A 25,361-nucleotide genomic window follows, 5' to 3' on the forward strand; every position below is an offset into this window, starting at 1 on the left:
CACGTACCGACAATTTCCAGTCGTCGCCCAAGGAACCATCGATGCTGTAGTCTCCCGCCTGTTCTTTTTTGTTGAACTTGCCGGCCAATTTCACCTTCTTCGGGACTTTCGCGCCGCTCACCTCGAGGTCGAGGTTCTGCGATTTCCCATCATCCTGTTCCTTCGAGTCCAAGTTAACTACAACCACCACGTCCTTTCCTTCGGTGTCGATCAGCTTCAACGTGACGGTGTCTTGGAGCTCCTGGTGTTTCTCTTCGACGAACTTCCCGTTCTCTTTCAGCACGATCTTCGTGGACGGTCCGCCCTTCTGCTCGCTGTACGCCAGTTCGGAGTCCACGTTGAAATCGTACGTGTTGTCCTTCTTGACGCACTTCCGGGTCAGCTTGGAGTTGATGTTGTGTCCGCAAGGCAGAGTAACGTCTAGGCCCAGGTCTAACACGCCGTTGTTCAGGGTACCCTGAAGACCTACCTTGCCGTTAACCTCGAGCTTCTTTTCGAGCACCTCCAACACGTTCTTCGTGTCCAGCGACGTCTTCGTAATGTGGTTGTTGGTGGTCAGTTTGATCCGCTTGCTTGGGTCCTTCTTGGCGTCGTAGAGGATCTCCACGTTGCCGTTGTGTTCCGGCCCGTTCACTGCGAGCTGTCCCGTCGCCTGGATCTTGCGATCGATCTTCGGGATTTCGATGTTCAGGTTCGCGTTTCCTTTGCCGTTCTGGTACACGTACTGACCGGTGGCCGTCAAGTAGTTCTTCAGGTTCAGATTGAGATGGCCGTTCGGATGCGGGGTCTTCTTAGCCTGGAGCGCGATCTCGACGTACTTGACGCCGTCGACCCTCACGAAGACCAACGAGTCCAGCAAGTTTTGATTAGCCTCCAGATCGACGTGCGCCTTGACCTTCTTCCCGTTTAGGTTCGCGTCCCCGTTCAATTGCACGGTCGCGTTCTCCTTGGTTACGTTCCAGATGACCGTCGCCTCGGACTCGTACTTGCCACCCGGGGTCAGGACCAGCGAGTTCGTGTACTTGCTCTTGGACGGTTCCAGAATAGTGCGTTTCGACTTCAGCTCGATCTTGTTCTCCAGCAGCTCAGCTTCCAGCTCCACCTCGTAGTCGCCTGGCTGCTCTGTGCCTACCTTGCCGGACAGTTCGGTGCCGAAATTGAACTTCTCGAATTTGACCTCGATGTCGGTGTCGATCGATTTCGGGGTGATCTTGCCGTCGAGTTTCAGCTTCAGATTGACCGCGGGGTACGCGAGCTCGTTGGACGTGGACAGAAGCAGGTTATCCGGCTTCAGTTTGTAGACGGCGTTCTGCTTCAGTGTCAACTGGTTCACCTTGGACGTCAGATCGGCCCCGTGAACGAACACCAGGTTGTTGTCCAGGGAGCCCTCCTCCTTCTTCAGCTCCCATTCCAGCTTGAAACCGATGTTGGGGTCGGACGAAGGTTTCGCGAGCACGCTGAGCGCGTAGTTGCTACCGGGCACCGTCTTCCCGTTGATCTCCAGCTCCAGTAACTTGCCACCGTAGCCGAGCTTCGTCGCCACATCCAACGAGGTGGTCGTCCAAGCGACAGTACCAGCGATGCTGACGATCTCTTGATCGCCTACCAGCAGAGCGACCTTGTCGGTGGCGTACTTCTGCCCGCCATTTTGATCGATAACGTCCACGGTGCCCTGGACGCTGTACTTCTTATCCGATTTCGGTCCAGTACTCACGCCGGCCAGCCTCTGGATGTGTTCCGGTACGTTGTACTCCAACACCGGCTTATACTTGTTGCCACTGGCTTCGACACCGATGCGCCCGTAGTATTTGATGTTATCGTGAACAAGCTCGACCGACAGCGTCCGCTCTTTCTCGTTGTTCTTCAGGGCACCTTCCAGTTGGACTTTCTTGAACGGCGAGTTCAAGCGCAACAGGGCGTACAGGTTCGGTTTCCTGCCGACCTCTCCTTTCAGGGAGATCTCCCTGTTCGTCTTGCTGCCTGGCGTGTCGAGCAGGATCTCGAACGATTGTTTCGCGTCGTCCTCGTCGTCCAGATGGATCTTGAAGCGATAGGCGTTGGCGTCGACGTTCTCGATGGTCGCGGCGAATTTCGCCGGTCCGTTCAGAGGGTACAAGGGTTTCTGTTGTATGTTGGCGACGCCGTCGTACGGGAACGAGACCTCCCCGCAAACGGTCAGCCCGAGGATGGTGGAGAATTGGCCGAAGCAGTCCTTGTACTCCTTGGCCTTGGTCGTGAAGGCCGGCTTGTACTTGCCCTTGCTACTGACGAGAACCTCGCTGTTCACGTTGATCACTTCCTGCTTCTTCTTGGGTATGCTGAACTGCACGTCGACGCCCTTACCGTTCAGAACGTTGACGGACACGTCGGTGCTGGTGGCCGTGTGAAGAGTGCCCACGACCTTCAAGCCGGCCTCGACTCCCAACGCCTCGACGACGATGTTACCGGCGATCCTGACGGACACGCTCGGCTCCAGGGCGACCTTGATGGCTGCGTTCCTCGGGTCTTGGAGGATCTTTGCGAGATCGAATTTTCCCTCGCTGTGGACGCGGACCGCGCTCGTTCCTACCAGCCCCAGGGACAGAGAGGTACCCAGGTTCGTGGGGTAGATCAGCTCGGCCTCCAGGAACTGAATATAGTTCTCGGCGTCGTAGTTCAGGTTCTTGGTCGAGTCGATCGTTTTCTGGAGCTTCTCAAAGATCTTGTCGATGATCACTCTCTCGGGGTGTTTGTGCTCGATGTTGTCGCCCTCCAAGCTCAGGTAGGCGAGCTCGACGCCGAACAGCTTCAGCGAGAGGTCCAGGTCCAGGTTCTGGTCGACCTCGTTGCTCCTCAAGTGGACCTTCTTCGCGAAACGGTCCAGCTCGTTTTGCTCGACGGCCGCCCTCTTTCCTCGAACCAGCTTATCAAACTTCTCCGAGGCGTAACTGACCACGTCCGAAGCGGTGTCTTTGGCTTCTTTGACCTCTTTCTTCACGTCCTTCAGGTCGTGATCCCAGACCGTGCCCTTAGGACCGAACCAGTGCTCGATCACCTTGTCCAGGTTCTCCACGCGCGCGCTCAGATCCAGAAGGTTTAGGTTACGGCCGAATAGCTCGACGGTCACGTTCAGATTTGTGGACCGTGGCACGAAGCTGTCCTGGCTGTAGATGACGTTCTGTTCGACAACGGAGCCGAGGCCGAGAGAGTCGATTTTATAGGAGAGCTCGTCGTTGTACGAGAACTTGCGGAAGTCCTCGGGGAACTTGGTGCGTGGCTTGATCTGTCCCAAGTGGCTCTTGGCGTTGATCTTGCCGGGATCGGTGGAGGCTCTCAGGTTCCTCAGATGACTCTGGATGAATGATCCGACTTGATTCACGGGCTCCTTGTCCAGCGTTTCCTTCAGATGACTGGCGACGTGCGGACACGGACAGGCGACCAACGCCAGATACGTTTTGATCCTGATCTCGCTGTCCTGCTCTTTATCGGCCAGCACCTTGAACGCGATGTTCTTCCACTTCATTGAGCACCTGGTGGGAAGGGCTTCGAGGGCTGCCACGCGTACTCTGTTCCTCACGGTCTTGTCCGCGGCGATGTTCGCCAGCTTGGTCAGGGTGGCGTCGTCGAGGAACCGGGTGTTGCCCAACGACTTCAGAGCGGACACCACCACGTTCTCCTGCTCCCTGGTCTTGGTCTTGCCGTTGCCGACCTTCTCGCGGATCTTGTGCACCGCCTCCTTCACCTCGGGCACATTCTCGCACGGATGGTCCTGACAGTACTTCCCGATCACTTGGCCGATCCCGAGGTAGCCGATCCTAGGCAGATTAGGTTGGTCCAATAGCGTGGCTACCGCCTGCACTGTGGGCAACTGCGCGTGACGGATCAGAGCCAGGCTGGTGTAGAATAATAGGGTCTGCACGTCGGTCAGCTCCTTGTTCTTGACGAGCTTCACGCCGACCTCAGTAGCTTCGCCGTTCCCGGCCTGGAACAGACCGTCCAGGAAAACCTGTTGGCTAGCCTTGTCGAATCCCGCACCCGCCTTCACTTTCTGGTACGTGGACAGAATGTCGTTCTTCGTGCTCTGTCTCAGCACCTTCACCAGGTCCGCGAACTTGCTCGCGGCTTCCGGCTTCACGCCGCCGGCGATCTGGTCTTGGGCTGCTTTCACAGCGTCTACGATGTCCTTCGATTGGTATTTCGCGACTGGATGAGGAGCGTCGAAGATCAGTGACTTCGACGAAGTCACCGGCGCAGTAGGATTGTCGGCTTTCTCGCTCTTGAGGACAAGAGAGGTCTCGACCACTGTCTTAGCTCCAGCTTCCCCGTTGCTGAACGGTCGCAATTTGTGCACTTCCGTGGACGTCGCCGATTCCAGCACACCCTCCTTGAAACGCTGTTTGATCGATTGAGAGGAGGCCAGCAACGGAGACGATTTCAAGCCTGCTGCAGCGTCCACTGTTGTCGAGATCAGTCCTTGGTTCGAGTTCTCACGGAACGCACACTGCTCCAGGTTCCTCGTCTTCTCCACCAGCAGCACGTCGCCCTTCTTGTGGAACGAGAAGCTCGTCGGGCAGACACCTAGCACGTCGGTCTGCAAGCAAAGGTTGTTGTTCAGAGAGTTAACAGGGTCGGGAAGATTAGGGTCCTTAGAAGGAATTATAATATTAACCCTTAGCACTCGAATGGCGACTGTAAGGCGCCACTAAAAATTGCTGTGTCATTATTAAAAATATTTTTTACATTATTAAATTTGTTTGTACTTAATAAATTACTAAACATTTCATTATTGTACGAGTAAATTGTGCCACTTTCGTATGTACAACATGACAAAATATATATAGAAGGGAAATACTCTAGGTCGGACGAAATGTTTCGTTTTGGAGTTAAAATAGCTTCGAGTGCAAAGGGTTAAGGTAGCTCTTATTTTTAAACTTTCGATTTATTCTTAAATGAACCATTAAGTATATTTCTTGGTTGGTATTTTGGACTGGTGCAAAATTAATCGGTGAACACGCGTTTCGTTATGAACAAAAGGGTTAAATTCGATCTACAGTGTTTACTCGATATAGGCCCGCAACACGGGTCCACCCATGGACATATATCGGCTAGAAGATACTATTCTTTGAAAAGGAGAGTTCTTGGTCCCTCACAGGGTATACCTCGGGGTAGTGGGGATAGTTTTGGTACTTTTATCGGCTAGATATTTGGGACATACATCGAGTAAAGACTGTACCCATTTTTCTTTTACATAAAATCTGGAGTGTATCGATGAATTTCGAAATTTGGACAATTTGTTATGTTATCCTTTGTTATGTTAGGTTACAGACCTCGTGATGAGTCGCCACACCGCTGTCTTGCAGAACTGCTGATTGGAACAGAGAGATAACCGCCCTCTTGATGTTCAAGGAGGCCTGGGGGTCATCAGGTGTAGCGCACAGTTCCGTGTCGATGTGTCCATTATGGTAGTTAAACTGGATCGCATTTTCAAGGCCTGGCAATTCTGTACGCTGTAAGGTGAGTCGAGTGTTTTATAAAAATTTCCCTCCGTCGTTAATAATAACAAATAATAACTAACGAAATCGAGATCTCCAATCTCATTTACCCCAACAATGTGTGCGATTAACGTTGACATTAAAAATTGATGTTACTTCATTCGTAGCATGTTTACTTCAGTCGTGCGGCAATTAAACCGAGGTTACCTCATTGTTAATTTGAACGTCCTTTAGCCATAGTTGATGAATGCAGTCCGGCTTGACGGACAATTCGACGGTTGCTGACAGATCGAGCTTCGCGTCTTCGTGTGCCTGACTGACAGACGACACTGACGTTCCTTTTAGCTGGTATACGTATGTGTGTCCTTCTTGGTACCCTTTGTGTGGATGTACTATAAACATTCGAAAGTAGCAGGAACGTTAACAATCACGAAATCTGGCAGGGCCAAGCGTTCAAAATTTGATAACTTACTTCCACGGCAGCCGGTTGTGCATTTACCTGCAACAACAGAAATGTCACATATGAATAAATATTCGCGATTTTCACAGACACCTAATTTACAAAAGCAACAATCTCCAAAAGTGCTACCAAAACTACAACATACTAAAAAATCATCGCAAACGGCGAGGTGTGCCATTTTCTGTTCACCATTTTGAATAGACTGAAAATAATGTATTGGCATTAATTCGACTATTTTAAATTTCTTCTGAAATACTTTATGGATGCGATTGAAATATTGCATGTACAGTAAACTCAAATAAACATTACAAATAGTATTTACATTAGTACCGAGGGTAGATAATTGTTTGAAATTAATCAATGCGACACAGTTCGGGAAACATTCTCCGAAGCTGTTCGTATGCTTCATTTCGAATACTGTTTTGCCCAACACTATTTATTTCATTACTGGGCGGTCGGCCGTCCATTTCGGCAATGATTCACGGTCAATGAAGGCACAAAGTTGCATTGAACGAGAGACGGCCGGACCTTAAATCGGTCATTTGTTCCCGTCATTAATCCATTGGCGTCGCATGACGAGTTCATCTTGCGACGTTGCATGGCTCGATGTTAACCCTTAGCACTCGAATGGCTACTGTAGGGCGCCACTAAAAATTGCTGTATCGTTATTCGAAATATTTTTTACATTATTCAATTTGTTTGTATGTAATAAATTACTAAACACTTCAGTACCGTACGAGTAAATTGCACCATTTTCATATGTATAACATAAAAAAATATGTAAAAAAAATGAAATATGAAATGTTTCGTTTTGGAGTTAAAGTAGCTTCGAGTGCAAAGGGCGAATGCATAATATAGTCGCGGTACGATAGAACCTCGATTATCCGAACCGATGACGCCTGAAAAGTCCCTACTATCCCAACACGCTTCAGGTTTAACTCGATCGGCCAGAAACTGAATAATCGAATGACGATTAGGTCATAATAGTATACTCTGGGTCAGAATAGACCCCGACACCGCCGTCGGAAGATCAAGGAGAGGGAGATTTGTTTTGGACGGGCGCATGAGTTCGCAAGTCACCGCATAATAAATGTGTAACAGAATAATAACCGAGATAATCATGTCAATAAGCGCGTAACAGCATAATAACCGCGGATAATCGTATAGCAATCGGCCGGCGACGAAGACAACGATGCCTGGAACGGTATAGCTCGCTCTTCCGAAAATTAATCTTCGTTATTAATCGTCTGGCCGGTTATGCCAGTCCCTCGAGTGATTCTTTCCCCCTCGAATAAAACTTTTGCGTTGCCCAAGGATTTCGAAACGTGACGAGAGAGCCTAACACACCTTCCCCGATGAATTGGCATAACGCAAAAAACCCGGTGGACACCCCTCGGGCTTCGAACAAGTCGCAGAATTTGATACCCTATTCTCAGACTGGAATCATTAGGCTCGCCTAACGTAAGTGAATGGCGGCTGCTTTGTACAGTGACTCACGCCTACTGCAATAGATCATCAATAATTCTATTCATCATTTTTGCGCATAACTTTCGAACCAGTGAATTCCTCACATCAAAACTTGGATTTTTGGCATTTCCACGTCAAAGTCTACAGGATTGTGTAAAAGAGAAACGCAAAATTTTTGGTTCCAGAAGGCGAAGTTTAACCATTTAATCACGATAACACTGAGAAAATCGGTAAAAATTTTTTGGAAGTTTATTTCTTGATATGGAAACTTGGATAAACCTTTACAATTTTCTAGTCACTAAAATAAAATAGATTCATTAATTTATTAATAGATTACCTTCGAAGAAAAAGATACGACGTATTGAGAATTTTTAAAAGATGTAAAAGAATTTTAAAAAAGGGGTGTGACATTGTCGAGCAAGAGATTGGTATAAAAAATCAATTTTCAAGAACTGATCTCGTCCTTCATTTTCCAATTTGTAGCTTTTAAAATCAAAGAAAAATCTTGCGCCTAATAGACATGACATCTGAAATATGTTCACACTGTAATGACTAGACTGCGGATTTTCTTGGAAAAATAATTTTTTAATATTATTTTCTTGCTCTAACAGCTTCATCAGACTAAAAATAATATATCGATATTCTCAATCTTTGTATAAAATTGCACGTACCAGCCAGGCCAATTTAATCCAGAGAAACACAGTTAAGGTTTAAGTCGGAAAACGGAGCGTTTGTAAAATTGTTTTTGGCGTTAAAAAACCGATTCAATGGCAGCTTGTTTGTGAACGGAAGATACGATAAATACGCGCGAGTGATTTATGCGCTTGAGGACGCTTGATTAGGTATTATTGTCGATGGGCCAGAGGGAACGATCGAGAAGACGCGGTTGAAAAAATTCTTATTGACTCCGTTTTGTGATCGATAACGGTTTTTTACGGCAGCTGCTGATTAGCAACGGGAGAGAGAGAGAGAGAGAGAGAGAGAGAGAGAGAGAGAGAGAGAGAAAAAGAGAGAGAGGGAAGGCGTATATCCGTGCAGGGTGACGGTGAACTTCGTAGTACGGTCGCGTTGATAATGCCATAATCTGCGACATAGTTGACCCCCGATCTTGAAACGACTTATTTTTAGTTGACTCGCTACTGATTGCTACGATGCGAAATCAACGCCTCGCGAACTGCACGGATCGCGCGACAATCTTTTCCAAAATAGCATCGAACACCTCAGTTTCATTCGAGAAATTAGCATTGGTCTGCTAGAATGATGCCTGCAAAAAATTTTAAGAAAATTATAACCGGTTGAAAATTGCAGAAGAAAATTAAATTAAATTTTCTAATTATTTTGTTTTCTTCTTCAATTTTCTATCCGAGATTCTAATGAAATTTGAAAAAGTTCATTTCGTAAATTGACGCGCATGTAAATCAACATTCAACAAACAACAAATTGTTGATTTCAGAATTCAACTCGTTCGAATTCCTCTCACACTTAAAAAATTAAACTTCGAACGTTTTGTTGAATAAAACGCGCTTGATGGCATGTAATCTTGTTATGTGGAAATATTTTTATTCGTTGAGAACAACGGCTACATGATATTATTAATTCTAAAAATTAGTTGAATTATGAATGAAATTGTTAATATAGAAGATTAAAGGTACAAGCTAAAAGGTACAAGCTAAAAGGTCCAACGGAGTGAAATCGTCGGCGTAGACGGTATTAATTCCAATTTTCGAAAATCAGCGAGCAACGACGCGGTCAAGTCCAATCTGGCTCCGCTAAACGGGAGAAATGGCGGCGGCGGCGACGGCGACGATACGTGACAGGAAACTTTGAGACAGCAACTTTTTATTGTAATTTATCATGACCTTTCACACAAAAGAGTGCACGTTGCGGGTTATTTGCCACATGGAACACCGGCAGCATTCCAGACGAAAATGCTCACGGAAAATCGCTCGTATTGCGACAGATTGCACGAACAAAGCAATGTACTGTTCCCTTTCGCATAACTCTTCCGCAGGTCATCGTGTCGCTTACTCCAACGTTGTTGCGGCACAGATGAAGTGAAATAGCTTAGTAATTCTGCAAAAATTTGTGCACGAACCGGTAGACTTTTTAGAGGAGTATTTAACATTTACACTCACAACTTGGATTACCTAAAAAATTGTTCTGAAATTAAAAAATCCAAAACGATATTTCTCCAATAGTCGTCATTATGCCAAACTAAAATTCTCTAAGCCAATTGCAATAAATTGGAGTAATATACAAATGATTTTGAACCTCAACAAAATCAGTGTGGAAACACTATATAAACATTTCTGAATTCCTCTAATGCCTTTACTGTTTGTGTTTCTCCTGCCCATTTTTGTCATGAGTGCATAAAATCCTAACATATAAAATCTAAAATATAATCAATTTAAAATCAGAATAAAAATTTTCTATCTCAATCACAACCAACTGGAGTAAAATAAAAATTGATTTCCAGCCTCAACAGATCTATTAGTGTGAAAATAATTGTATATGAACAGTTTTAAATTCCTCCAATATTTTTTCTGTTTTCTGTTACTCCTAGCGATTTTTTAAACAAGTACATAAAATTCTAAATAAAAATATGAAATCTAATCGAAATAAAAATTTCCCACCTCAATGACAACCAACTGGAGCAAAATAAAAATTGACTTCTATCCTGAATAAATTCATCAGTTTGAGTATAGTGGAAAAAATATTTAATAATTCATGTAACATTCTTTACGGTTTTGAGCCTGTGTCTATTTGCATCGTGAGCGCAGAAAATCCGAATATTCTAATTAACCGATGACCACGAAGGAAGGGGGTAGAAATCACTTTCGATTCCGACGGGGAAACTCGGTTCAAAGGACCCTGGAAGCGGGACTGCGAAATTAATCGGCCGACCGCAATCGCAGTTTCTCGACACTTCCATTATCCGATTATATCAGAGGTTTGTTCTTCCGTGTTGACGTGCTGAATCGACGCGTTGCCGGTTACGCGTGGAAACTGCAAGTGCCGGCTTGCGGAATGCGAGCTATATTCTCCGGATTCCTGTTGCAATTTCCTCTTGCGAAATTCTGGCATGTCTTTCACTCGAAGGAAATGTCGATCGCGTGAACTCGGTATCGGGAAATATTTCATATTGTACCCCTCCTTCCTACCACATCTCCGAACCTGCTTCGTATTCTGAATTTCAACATCGCGATAAACTCGAGGAGAAAATTGCAATCTATAACCGTTTGTGCAATCAACGGTATACTAATTTATATCTGGAAATGTCGGTCGGACGTCTCCACATTACACAATATTTTATTGCACTTTATGTTACATTGTAAATCGTATTTAAATATATTAATATACAATAGTATACATAAAGTAAAATATAGTACAATTTTTATTGTAAATATTAGTAGTAATTTAAAATGCAGTAAAATATTTTAGATTGTCGGGGCGTTCGATTTTATTTGTTACTACATAAAAATTAATCATTTGTATTATTATAGTTAGGATATGCTAATTTAGGATAGCTAATTTAGAAACATTAATGTCCAGCAATAATAATTAGTTTAGTTGGAATTTCTGTTTCTCTAGTGAGTAGAAAAATACCTTCTTTTTATATTTTTATGGTGTAGTCAGGAATAGAACTTAAATTTTAAAACAGTATTTTTTTTTTAATTCTTTAACTGCATGTGCTTTGTTGTTTTACCATCGTCCAGAGTTTAAGAAACAGCCATATCTTCTATTTCACATACTTTAATTAATTTAAATATATGTTTTAGGAGCGACTAAAATGATTACGATCCACTGCCTTTCAAGAAGAGCACCACTCCCTTAATTAAGGAACGTTTAATTATTTTCATAGGTAATTTGAGTCACGCGAAGTCGTAAAAGTGAATTTCTCGTACACGGTCTCTACCTTAACCCGAAACTAATAAAGTTTCCAATTCAATTATCAATTTTCATTGAGGCTAATTCTGTTACTAATTATTAGATTGCAATGATAAGAACAAGTAGGTGAAATTTGAGAGAGTAAAATTGAAAGAGTAAAAAGATTAGCGGAATCGAAAATTATTGATACATAATTTTCAGATTGCTGGTGTTCTTAATAAAAGAAAGAATTTTTTATTAGGTCCCTATTTCTTGTGGTCATTTTTATTATTTATTTCACAAGCAAAATTTTTATTTCACAGAAAAAGCTGCTGTTAATTTTCATTTACATTAAATTGAATTTTATAGAATAGACTCTTAAAATTTTCTAATTTTTAATTATATAGCAATTTATAAATTAAGTAATAGTAATCTCTGTGTACAAGCAGATCCGAAGAAATGTTTCCGCGTCGAAGATCATTGTAAGAAGCACGATACGATGGGACGAAAGTGGCCCGCGAAATGATTTGCGCTTTCTCCGAAAAAGAAAGATGGTGCCGGGAAAATTGTTGTCTAGATGGATAAAAAGCGCGACGTATCGTATCGGATCTATTTTATTGGGACGTGGGGAGGTTGGATCAATTTACCAAATATCCGGTTGAGTGCGGAGATCTGTAATCATTTCAATGATACAGACCTCGTTCCAGCCGGTTATGCGGTTGCGAGATTCATGCGTGTGCAACAGTGTGCACCGATACACGCACACCACTCCGGCCGTGTGTAATCAGACACATGATTGTTTTGAGGAAAATGTAATTCGCGAAACACGTGCGATTCTATGAAACAATCTGATCGCTTTGTTTCTGTATACAGGGTGATTACTAAGCGACGGATCTTTGTGCAAATATGAACACAGTTTCCTGTTTTGCTTCACAAAGAAACGAACGATCACCTGTTTTGTTTTCTTTTTGTTTCGAGAGTTTCTCGAAATTAAAGGTAACAGGCAAATTTTTTTAGAATCTTATCGGAGTTCATCTCTTGTTTTAATTATCGCAAGGCTTGTTAGAGCTCCGCGATGTTCATTTCTTCGTTTGTGTGCACCGGAGATGGCTGCAATTATTGGACAACAGATGATTACGCGAACTCGCGTATTTTTGCAGATTGATTTATGAAAATCTTGAAAAATATAGAATTTCGTGTCTAGAAGTTGTCTTGGTGCCAAAAGCAATTAGAAGCTATTTATTTACATATACTAAATAAATTAAAGCTATTTATCTATAAGCCTACTCATTTACAAAATTATAAATCTGTAGCGACTTCTTTTGAAAAACATAATTTATGAAGCTACTTATTTACGAAATTATAATTTATAAAGCTACGTATTTATAAAATTATAATTTCTGAAGCTACTGATTTACAAAATTATAATTCCTGAAGCTATTTATTTACAAAATTATAATTTACAACGCTTTTCATTTACAAAATTACAATTTATAATTTATAAAGCTACTCATAATTTCTGAAGCTGCTTATTTACAAAATTATAATCTATAAAGCTGTTTATTTACAAAATTATAATTTCTGTAATTTCAGCACAGTAATTGGTTCCCTTACCCTATACGTTGATGCACATCTTGTTGTGATTTTCTATACAAATTTTTATTCGCAAGTTTAAAGCTGCAGTAAATAAAAGTTAATTGCCGTTCGTAGATACGATTTCAGTAAATAGAGGTAACACGAAACTGCGTTCATTTGATGTGCGCTACATCAATTTTCGAAGCCTGTTTATTCACAATAAAAATATCAAGTTAACTTGTACAGTCCGGTTGCATAATTTATATTAAGTTAAATGTCCTTTTGTTTTGCTAGATCGATTAGAGAGTAATAATGAAGTCAATGAACGACCATGATGTCGTCGTGAAATGTATGCATCGAACTCATTACAAGTTTTCTTGCTGAACAATAATTTCATTCATGAAAAACTTTGATCTCTTCCGCTTTCTTTCCCCCCTCCCCCGATTATACGGTATAGTACTCTATAGTACTGCAACGCGTTTAACTCGTTAACGAAACGACGTGAAAATGGCACTCGGTTATCATTAACTGGATCAGGATGTGCGGTGGCCACTTTCAAGGACTTTTTCGTTTTTTTTTGTTCATTAGATCTTGTTAGACAATGATCCAGTGTCTCTTTAATTTAATATTAACATTCACTGTGGATGATTACATTATTAGAGGCACTTCAAGGTTACAACTTTGCGTCGTCACAACGCAATGAATCATCACACTAAATTATTACTCCGTTCTCGACTTACTAAAATTATTTGAAAAATTGATTTTCACGTAATTCACAAAATAAAATATATTTTCTACCAAACTGGAGCCAATTGACTTGGCAAAATTTTTATTTTCAAATATAAATAATACAAAATCTCGAAAACTACATGACCGATTATACCAAAATCATATTTTTATAATTTATCATACTTTTTTAATTACAAAATTGCCAAGAATGAAATTTCGGAATATGCAATTCAAATAGTCGCCATTTTTTCAATTTCCAAAATAAATGATATATTTTGGTAGTAATCATTTTTGTTTTTTTAGTCCTCCCTGAGATTTATAATCATCCAACAAGATACGATGTTTATACATACAATTATTACGGACGAGATAGACGAGATAATTAAAACTGTATAAAAAATTGTTCTGTATGACGAGTAGCGTAATTGTTCTGTGAGTAGCTAAATCGATTGCAACAAAAAAATTAAAATTAAAATTCACAAAAATTATTAAATTTTGCAGCGTTTACAGACCCCCCTCCCCCCTAACGAGATCGGAATGTTTGGAGGTTCGTTTATTCTCGTCGAGTATCGTCAAATTGCCCGAAACGGAATTTTCTACGGGATCGCAGAAGCTAATTTGCGTCGTCAAGGAGGATGATTAATTATCAAAGGGAGGCCGTTCCGCGATAGTCGAATCTCGTAAACAGATTCGCGAGGATTCACTTGAACTTGAGTAATATTGTTTTCGACGATCGTCGCTCGCTCTGCCCCTCGCGACCGATAAGAATTATTTTCTCCGTTCGAAGGGGTTCGATAAACTCGTAGGATTATTAGCACGGGGAAGTTAACAACAACTGTTCCTTTGCACAGCTGCTGCGTAATTGATAAATTGATCGAAGGATAGGTTTCCAGTGTAAATGAAGTAATGGGCTCTCGGCCGTAGCCTGCGCTCAGCCTTTATTGCATTCGAGCGTGTTTCACCTTTCCTTGCATTAAACCTCATTACCAACGAACAGAAACACGGTGAAAAGCATTAGAAGTATTTTTAAATGTTCGTATATTGTCTTCGCAAGTCGTTGCGTTTATTAAAACTGGGAAATTCATTTTTAGTTTACTCCGAGTTCTGGTAACTGAGATAATTTTTATTTTCATTTCGTACTTTAGTTTCTTATCATTTTTAGTTTATTCCAGGTTGTTCTAGTTGAGGTGGAACATTTTTATTTTCATTTCGTATTTTATATTTTAAGATTTTATTTATTTTTTTTTATCAGTTTTAGTTTGTATTCCAGGTTGTTGCAATTCAGATGGAAAATTTTTACTTTCATTTCGTATTTTATGCAAAAAAGGGAAAAACACTAGAGGAATCTAAAAATGTTCATAGATTATTTTCAAACTGTTAAATACTATTTAGGCTGAAAATCAATTACTACTTCATTCCAGTTTATTGAGATTCAGGTCGCAAATTCTTATTTTGATTTTGTATTGATTATATATTATTTTCTATGTATACTACGATTTTTTATGCACTCGTGACAAAAATGAGTAGATCAAATACAAAATTTTTAAAGAATTCAAAAATACTGTTTCATTTTCATTGCTTTCCACTAGATAAAATTATTAAGAAAAAAATAAGTGTCTATATAAAACATACATTTTTGTGAAAATAGGTATCGTAAAATATGCTTCACACCAGTAGCGACTTTAACAAAATTAATACGAAAGTGTTCTCTCCAATTTTGCACTATTACACCTTGGAGGAAGATAAAGTTCTAATTAGCAGAACATGGTCTGCATTTCTATCCTCTAGACGATCTATTTTCGCGCCCTTCCTACGTGAACATTCTTAACAATTACTATAATCGCTATATCTAGATTTATTTCCTTTCCACAACTAATTTATTTCATGTTCTTATAACCAATTACTGACTTAGTTCAATGTTACTTAATAACAAAAATTAAAAGTGCTATTAATCAGCTGAGCACTGAAAATGACAATTTTATTTTATTAAAAAAAAATGAAAATTTGTTAAGATTTTTGGCAATGCTTATGACAATATATTCAGTAGATTCGTAATGTGGTAATGGTAGTATTAATTAGTAGTCTCAGTAATCAGAAATTTTCGTCTAATGTTAATAGTAACAGTAAAAAATCTTTTACTAAATAAAATTCTAAATGTTTCAATCATTGCAGAAACTAAAAAAATTGCAAAATTCCATCTTTTCTTGATCTGAAAATATTCTGCAAATAATTTTGCCGGTAAGGATTATCAATTAATTCCTCAACAATTCAGCAAACTCAAATGGCACAATTTACAAGTAGGCTGCGGATGTATATGAAAAATAAAAATTGTCTGCATTTTGACATACAGGGGCTACATATACATTTTTTTCTTAATTATTTTATTAAATCCAAAATAATAGTATTTCCAGATTGTTGGAATATTTTCACTATTTTATTTTTGATCTAACCTTTTCCGAGATAAGTGCCTAAAATCCACAGTCTAGTAATAAGCGTTAAACGCATTAAATACGGCTCGTTTCGCGAGCGAAACTGGGGCAGAAATATGGGAGAGACTGGCCATTATTAATAATTCAAAGAACCTGCGGGATAATCATTGTTCATCATCATCCATCTAACTTCATCAACAAATTGACCACGTAAATTGGAGGAAGCCTTTCATATCGTCGATCCCCCGCAGAATCTTCTCCGTGTTTTCACAAATATGTGTTATAATATTTCGACCGTGTTTGTAAATATTGCCGGGGACTTAGTGCTTTCCGAGGAAATTTCCCTTTTCGAGACATCAAGACGCTTCGCTTCGATCCGACGTGATGCGTGGACGATGAGTCCTCGGAGATACGACCCCATTTCTCCGTGGCACTCTATTTTCGAGATGGGATTTTGAAAAATTTATTCGAAACTACAACCGTCGATGCTTTTCTTTCCCTTTCGTTCCGCTGTGGTACGCGAATCATTCGCTTCGAATATTTCGTTGCGCGTGGCGTTTGTGCAATAACAAAAACGAAATAAACCGATTCTACGATTCTTTTAAAAAACACTGGCCCTCACTACAAAACTTAGGTAAACCGATATCGACGTTCATTGTTACAGTTCTGGCAGAAAATATTTGATCAAACAAATTATTATTATTATCACTAGACTGCGGATCTTTATGCGAAATAAATTGGTCTGATTGAGAAAAATAGAAACTAAACAAAATAATTGATAATTTTAATAGATGGAAAATAATATGGTGGCGTCTTCAAATTTTCTACATTTTCCTACAATTTAAAATTTCATCTAGTCAATGTTGCTGTGAATGCATAAAATGATTACAGTAAAGTCTTGATCTACGCTCAATGTTCCCGTGTCCGTGCTGTGACATAGATCGTGTAGATTACACATGCCGGATTACGCGGTATGTTTATTGAAGAATTAGAATAAATTTTTATTTTGCACTGCTGTAGAAATTAGATAAGTGATACATGGTAATTAATAAAATTAATATATCGGTAGAAATTCATTTAACATTTCTGCTGTTTTCAGTTGCACCCAATTTATTTTCGTCATAAATGCATAAAATCCGCAGTCTGTTCATGACGCCGTTACAAACGTTGGCGAACAAGAACGTTTAAAAACAAGTCAAACATTGTAAATCGATTCTACCTTTGGCGATCATTGTTAGGTAGCCATTTCTCATGGATAATGAAACCCCGAGCGTTGTTATTCCGGCCGGAGTTTCGTTCAAATTAAAATCCGAGTCGTTTCAAAGTTCACGGATTGGTCTTAATGATAATTACTCGCCAAGATGAAAAAAATCGTAAGCGGACGGAGGTCAGAGATAATCGTACACTCGGCAGCGACGCTTAACACGCTGTATAAAATTGTACAAATCATCGTTGCAAAGAAGAATTTGCCCTTCCCCTGTATACTGTTTCGATAAATTGAAAAAAATGTAAAAGTGCATTTAAATTTTTCTGAAGTTTTCACTGTGGATTTTTCAGCAAAATAAGAAAATTATTTCTTCTCTTAGATAATAATTTCCTGATGTAGTTGCAAGAAGCAGGCCTTAAATAAAAATTGGTTTCATCTCTTAACCGTTTTGATAAATTGGAAATAGTATAGAAATGTATTTAAATTCTCGTACACCATTTACTGTGGATATTTATGCAAAATAATACTGTTCTGCATCAATTCCAAGAAACAGGAGCTAAATAAGAATTTACTTCATCTTTCAACAGTTTTAACAAATGGAAAATAACACTAGAATGAAATTTTGAAATTTTTAGTTTTTAGTATTTTATTTTCCCATTTTTATCACAAACACGTAATCTATTTATAAACGTCTTAATCAGAACCTTTATAGTTTCAGTTATTTTTAGATCCGTTTCCAGCCGTGCTCGTAACGCAGATTAGTATCGTTTGATATTGTGTCTTATAGCATTGTCGCATCGAGCAGTTATCTGCATTACGCCAATTGCGCTCGCAGTTATTTAATATTCGAGCTTCCATCAACTACTTTCACGCTGGCCTTTTAACGGCAATGAACAATGAACCGGGCCGTGTCAAAGCATTGTAAACAAAAGAAATTCGATTCGGCGAAAACTGGAATTTTGATCTTTCATTAATTTTTGGATAGAACTTCACCTCCGGAAACCAGAAATTTTCAACTTTTTTTTATGTAATCCTGTAGATTTCGGCGAGAATATGCTGAAAATCCAAGTTTTAATCCTAGGGGATCAGTAGTTTAGAAGTTATGCGTTATAAATCCATACATCTGCAGTATAACACTATATTCTCTGTACTAAAATTTCTATAGTTTCGAATCTTGATGGAAGATGCAGTTCGTAAAGTTTAGAGCATTTAAAATATTGTTTACAGTTTAGTTGAACATTGTTAATAATTTGTAATGGTGGACGAGATAGTAATAATTAGACTGTGTATTGTATGCATTTATGGTAAAAGCGAGCGAAATAGTACATTTCTAAAAGAGCTATTAAAATGTTTTAAGAAGTGAAAAACAATTTTATCTCGCTTCTGCTTCTTCATTATACTCTATCGCACTTTGCGTATGTACAGTCAGTACCATAAGTATTCGTACGATTTTAAAAATCGCATAACTTTGTCAATATTGGACTATACTACTTGAATTTTTTGAGAAGTTAGAACAATTGCAGCACTACATAAAGTGAAAAAAATTTTTTACAAAAATTTCAATTGGTCGAAAGTGCAGAGAAAATACTAAAAGTTGTATTTTGCAACTTTTTTATGTGGACTTACATTGAAAATTTAGAAAGTACGATTTGTAGATCTGTATGAATTATACATGTTCTGAGAATTTCATAAAAATCGGCCAACGTTGCAATGAGCTGCAGATATTCCAAAATGATCACATACGGGTGAAATTCCCTGGGAAATTAAGTTTTCATCGTTAAATGTTTGTAGCTCAGTGCAATGTTGACCGATTTGAAATATTCAGAATATGTATAATTGATACAGATGTACAAAACGTACTTTTTAAATTTTTAATACAAGCCCGCATAAAAAAGTTGCAAAATACAACTTTTAGTACTTTCTCTGTAATTTCGACCAATTGCAATTTTAATCAAACATTTTTCTCTAGCGATCCAATTGTTTTAACTTCTCAAAAAAAAACTTCAAGTAGTATAGTCCAATATTGACAAAGTTATGCGATTTTTAACACTTTGAACGCCCAACTAGAAACCCCAAAAATTCCATAAACTCAAAGTAAGTTATTTAATGAAATAAAATTTGCAAAAACTAAATGTATGATACTGAGTAATCCTCCAACTTTCTTGCATGTTACAGATCCTAATCAAGTTTAGTACAATGAATATACCAACGTAAAAATTCATTTTAAAACCTGCACAAATAATTCCGTCACCCAGATATGGCTGACGCGGCGCCGAACGTGTTAAGAGCGTACGAATACTTATAGGACTGACTGTATATAAAATTACAACAGTAGAAGATGTGTATTGGATTTCGAATTATTTTTTCGAGGGAGTACGAAACTCCAATCCGCCTTGATGCATAATTCTGCGAGGCTGAAGGTAGAACGCGGAGAGTAAAACTGCAGAACAGAGTGTGCCACGTCAGGATGACGGATAGAGACGAATCCGGCATCTGCACTTTTCGCGAAATTTCTCTGTTCGTCTGACAATCCCCTGTAATCCTATCTTTTTTCGAGTTAATCTCCGTTTTCAACATCAGACTGCCGGGCATAATCTCTTCATCCTTGACACCGCCGAATAACCTTTTGATACCGTCCAACGTAGCTCGTAGACCTTCTCTATCATACGGCATATTTAATCGGCAAATTCGCGTCGAATCGACCGATAATTCCGCGAATCGAAAACGCTCGATTGCCGCGAGACACGAGAACTCGAGGTACGCGTTGCTGGAAAGTTTTCGATCGTTTCAGAATATTTGCCGATGCATTGGCTGATGAAAAATTCTACCTCTCCGTATGCTATGCCCGGGCCATTCGTGACCCGTAGAGCGGCGGAGATGAGCTCGAGCTGACCGTTAATATGTACAATTTTATTTTATTTTTCTTATTTTGAAATAAGAGAATCGCTATACCCTCTTCTTCTTCTTCATCCGTAATACGACGAAAGCCGGCCCCGAGCCGTCGCCTTACATCGGAAGAAAACTGTAGCGGAGTACTGACTATACTGTAATGAATTGTGACTCATCGGCGTGGGTCAGAAATGACCCCGGCATAGGCCTAGAACTACTCGCAGGGTTAATTGACAAATTTGCATATATTTAAGCGTACGTGCAGGGGTCACTCTAAATTGTTTATGAAGAGGGTATAACTCTCTATCTTCATTTTTCAAAAATTATTATATTTAAAGTTATCAAAGCGTGTAATGTTTCTTATTAATACACCATGGATTTCTGTGCACAATAATAATTGTGTAATTTTATCGAGTTGAAATTGACATGGTAGTTTAAATATTCTTACTGTTTAGCGTTAAAAGTTCAGTATAATATTTTGTCGTTTGTATTAAACGAAATAATTCTTATCGAATTATGTTCATTCACAGGGAGGTGTTCATTCACTGGTGAGCCAGTTGGTTGTACGAAATTGTGTGAAAAAACTTATTTCTAAACAACCTAATACTCTTGGCTTTCCTTACGAATGATACTAACCGAAACTAAGGAGCTATTTGAAGGAAACAAGGGAAAACTTTCTCTCTCCCTCTCTCTTTTATGGTGGCCTCGATAACAACGTCACCGTTCGCGATGGATGAAAACTTTTATTCGGGATACGTATCTGCGGGGGCGGTAGCTTATTTACTCGGTCCACATGAAACTCCTCGGAGACCTGCAAAGGGGTAGTTCCATGCATTTTAGAGGCGAGCGTACGGGAAGTTGGCCCTGAACAAACTTGAATGAAAATTTGCTGCCGCGCAGGGTTGCTCTCGCGCGCCATTGTAGCTGGCCGATGACTTTTCCCGTGTAAATTGAATCAGCACACGGCTACGGGCTGTTCGAAATATTTCACCGATTCGCGAGAGCCCCGTACCTCCACGGCTCCGGGGAGAACGTTTCGCGGGAATGAAATAACGCTATACCCCGATTTTTGTTATTTATTTAACGTCGCAGAGGAGTATTTGTCACAGACGACCACCCGGGGACTCTGTTCGCGGATTTCGCACAAATATATTTCGGATTCGCCTCTTTTCCAATTTAACGCATTCCATTAGAATCTTTTTATTATTTGTGGGTGATACGAAACATATAAATAGTACATGAATAATAAATATATCACATTTATCAAATATGTACTATGTGATAAATTAAGTACATATGTTTCAATGAATTCAATATTTATGAATTAAATGTGTCGAAATTAAATACAGTCTTTACTCTATATATGTCCCAAATGCCTAGCCGATAAAAGACCCAGAACTATCCCCACTGCCGCGGGTATATCCCGTGAAGGGCCAAGAAGCTCGAGAGACCTCGGTCGCCGAGGAGTGTAAGGAATAGTATCTCCTTGATGATATATGTCCGTGGCTAAATCCGTGTTTCGGACATGTATCGAGTAAACACTGTACACATGTTTCCAAATGAACAGATATTTTCTTCGTGTTATATTTGTACACGCGAAATTTGAGATTTACAGCAGTGCATGCTTAGTTACATTGTTTAGAGTTACGCGTGCAATCAGTTAGGAGTGCAAGTGGTGACAAATAAGTGCAGTGCGAATGGAACCGAGTGTAATCGATCTTGCTTGGACGAGATTACGTTTGCTTCCGAGTTATTATGTTTGCTTGTTAATTTAACAGTAGTCGAAACCAACACGGTTTAAAAGAAAAACTATGTACATTCATGTGGTATTCGTGCTGTTATGTTTTTGATGAAGAAGGAGTTCAGATCGGCTCTGGGGTAAGTTGCTTTTAATTTATAGGGAAAGTGGATCTTCCGTGTAATTATTTCCGTAGGAGGCGTAGGAAGGCTAGGAAAATTTTTTTAATTAGAGAACTTATGCATAAAATAATGAACAGCTCAGGAAAAATTGAATTGAACAGCTTTAAGTGATAAATAATTAATAAGACAATGTTTTCAGCGATGCTATCAATATTCCATGCAGTGTTGAATTACAAACTGGTTCATGCTACACCATAATATTAATAAAACAATAGATACTAATTTAATTTGATTTTAATATCAAATATTACTAAAATAAAATTCATTTTAATAGCTTTAACTGATAAATATTAAATTTTTAATATCTTTGTCTGAAGACAAAATTTTGTTTTTGTATAAATGAGATACAGTCTCCGATGTCATGTGATGTACAGAGATTCATTATACACAGGTGCGTCAGACTAGTACGTTCTATCTTTTATCTTACGATTATCACTTGCTCCCTACTGAGTAGGGTTGACGCAGGGTTTTTTGAGAAAATACTATCTTTTATCTCACGGGATCTCGTTCCGTCCCGACTTCGACCACTCTCGATTCCATTCTCCAGACATTTTTCTGTCTAGACAGTTTTATATATCTTCAGTGAGAGTTATTTAAAGGGATTGTTCTGTTAAAGCAACATTTATGTATGATTCAATTAATCTGAATTAGTCGAAGCGTAACAATAACTACACTACGAATTTCTATGGAAAATAAAAATTGTCTAAAATAATTCCAAGGAAATTTATTTATTTGTAATATCCGCTAACTCCAATAAATCCCCTGACACGAATACAATAATTAATAATCAATTTGTTCAAATCTTTCTATAGTCTCGTATAATCAGTATCGATTTACAATGTAACACAGTTGGGTTTATATCAATTATTTAGAGCATATCAATTACTTAGACCGAGAAACTTATAAACCACATTTTCCTAATTAAAATAAACAATTACTTTCTTCATCATAGCTTGAGACAGGCTGCCCTACTTCCGCGTAGAAAACCGAAAGAAAAAGCTTCTGAAGCGTGTTGCATCGGATTAATAAAGGGAAAATTTTTTGTCGAAGAAACTTCCATCCCTGTTAAAGTAAATTTTTAACTCGTCAGAGTACAGGGGTGTTACGTTAGTTGCCATACCGAGACTCTAAAAAAGCTGAAAAATGCCGGTAAGAGAGGGCATGACGTTTATTAGATCGTTGGAGAAATTCCTTTAATGCGATAACGAAATATGGCACTCGAAAATTTCCTTACCTCGCCGGAAACAAAGTGTCTCGGTTCGTTCAAGGATGAACGGAAGTCGTTATAACTTTTTAACAACTTGGCGAACGCTTAATAACGACTCCTTCATAAATTAAAACAGTCCGCATTCGTTAGGTGAAAACTGGACATTGTAACAAGTTGAAAGTGCAGATAATAATGTAAATATATATATAGAACGATCAATAATTGGAAAGAAAAGTTCACCATGCTATTATTGCTTATTCGATGTATGCTGATTATCGCCTCCCTTATCTGTCAAGAATGCTTAAAATCGCTCATTTCTAAACACGCATAACTTTTGAATCAGTGAATTCCTCGCATTGAAACTTCGATTTTCAGAATTATCTCGTCAAGATCTATGGGACTATATTTAAAAAAGTAAAAAATTTTTTATCCTAGAAGGTGAAGTTTAACCCTAGAAAGCATCTATATTATTAAAAATAAAGTAAATATGATATTTTTAATTTAATCTCTCTACAATAAATCTTCCAATCAACGAAGGAGATATTTTCCTGAAATTAATTTCTCAGAAAATCAACTATGAAAATGTTAAATTGTATAAGGATCTACAGTCGACTTCGTCAGTCAGAAAATAACTGGAAATACTACTATTAAAAAAATAGTAATATTAAACACTAGTATTTTTTACTACACGAATTATTTTTATAAAATAGAATCTAATAAGCTCCTCTGCTGTCGAGGGGTAAACAGAAAATCGTGCGAAAGAGGAGGAAGATCATGTGAATAATTAAACAGGCCTAAACTTTCTCCACGGTCTTCCACCACCAGCAAATACTCATAAATGGTTCACATTCTATCAGCTGCCCTTTAACACGCACGAACGGCCGACCCTTTCTGCCACGAAGTACCGTTGGCCTGTAATTTTTTGTGCTCGACAAAAAACTGTTTTCCCGAGGAGAAGAAAATCCGGCAGTTTTTCTCCGAAAGACGAGCGACCGGAGAAAAAAAAGAAAACGAAAACGAAAAAACGAAGGGACGCCGTTTGCTTCCCCTTACGACTCGCCGGTGTCGAAAATATGCTTCCTTAGGGAGTTGCATTACACATTTCTCGATATTCCCTCGTTCAAACGGATCAAATTTTATTGTCACTTTTAGTTTCGTGCGCGTAGAACATTCAGTCAAAGCGATTTTTCAAAATTCGAAACCTCCATACAATTTCGAACGGACTCGTGGGTCCCAGCGTAATAAATATCACAAAGGAACCCCGCGAGGGATTTGCTTAAAAGTTTAAACAAATATTCTGCACGTGGTCCGATACAATGCAGCGTAGGATTATTTAATATCTCAAATATTTGTCGAGATATAAAAGTTTATCTGTCAACGTAAAAAGCGATATTTCCGAGCCAACTCCGTTTCTAGAAACGATTGAATTTTTTTAAAATTCTACGCTACGTTTTGGACGATAATAAAAACCTTCTAGCTCGAGATTTAAAAAAATTGTTCATTTCAGACGGTTCAGGTTTTTGTCGCCAATGGCAGCCATCCATCAATGTATCGATAAAAGGACTTTAAAAGGATTTTAATATTTCGTTGTGGATAAAATGGAGAATAATAGTTAAGAGCTGTGTCAATACCACTGTAACAGACCGGTTTGTTACATTTATTAATTGTCCCGAAAAAAATTCCGAAGGGTCGGGTCAAGCCCCTCAAGCGATCAATGAATTTCTCCAGTTTTTCGAAAGGAAACGTATCGCCCGTCGTGCCGGTCGCGAGGGGATCATTTTTGCGTCGGTATAGTGTGTCCGCCCACCCTCTATTACCCGATAAACCCTCCGGTATTTTTTCGGAGAAGGTATATCATTGTTTCCCTAATTTCCTTTCCTCCAGGAGAAAGTTTCGCCTTTCTCTTCGCCGGAGTCACGAAAATCCCGAAACTTGTCTTAAAGGAAGACACGCGTGCTTCCTGCGAGAACAAAGATGGCAGATCGTCTTGCTAGAAAAGCTTCTTAACCTTTCACCTGTCACTGTGCCATAAATGGAACATAAATTTGAAAATTGGATTGATCTACTCCTCAATTTTTATGAATAAGATTTTAAGGTTGGAAAAATTTTTTGTAGTGTTTAACATGACTCCTTGACGTAA

At 39.5% G+C, this 25,361-nt stretch overlaps 1 protein-coding gene across 1 annotated transcript in view; it reads right to left on the minus strand.

The window, feature by feature from the left end:
- The window catches only part of Apolpp (retinoid- and fatty-acid binding glycoprotein apolipophorin), a 43,657-nt gene that overhangs the window by 17,043 nt on the left and 1,253 nt on the right, over positions 1–25,361 (minus strand). The window contains exons 2-5 of the mRNA XM_076787839.1: positions 5,944–5,970; positions 5,679–5,863; positions 5,307–5,486; positions 8–4,570 (exon numbers count right to left, since the gene is read on the minus strand). Of these exons, the coding sequence (XP_076643954.1) occupies positions 8–4,570; positions 5,307–5,486; positions 5,679–5,863; positions 5,944–5,970 (4,955 nt within the window). The remainder of the gene's footprint in view (positions 1–7; positions 4,571–5,306; positions 5,487–5,678; positions 5,864–5,943; positions 5,971–25,361) is intronic.

This window comes from Halictus rubicundus, chromosome 5 (genome assembly GCF_050948215.1).
Source record: "Halictus rubicundus isolate RS-2024b chromosome 5, iyHalRubi1_principal, whole genome shotgun sequence".
Lineage (NCBI taxonomy): Eukaryota > Metazoa > Arthropoda > Insecta > Hymenoptera > Halictidae > Halictus > Halictus rubicundus.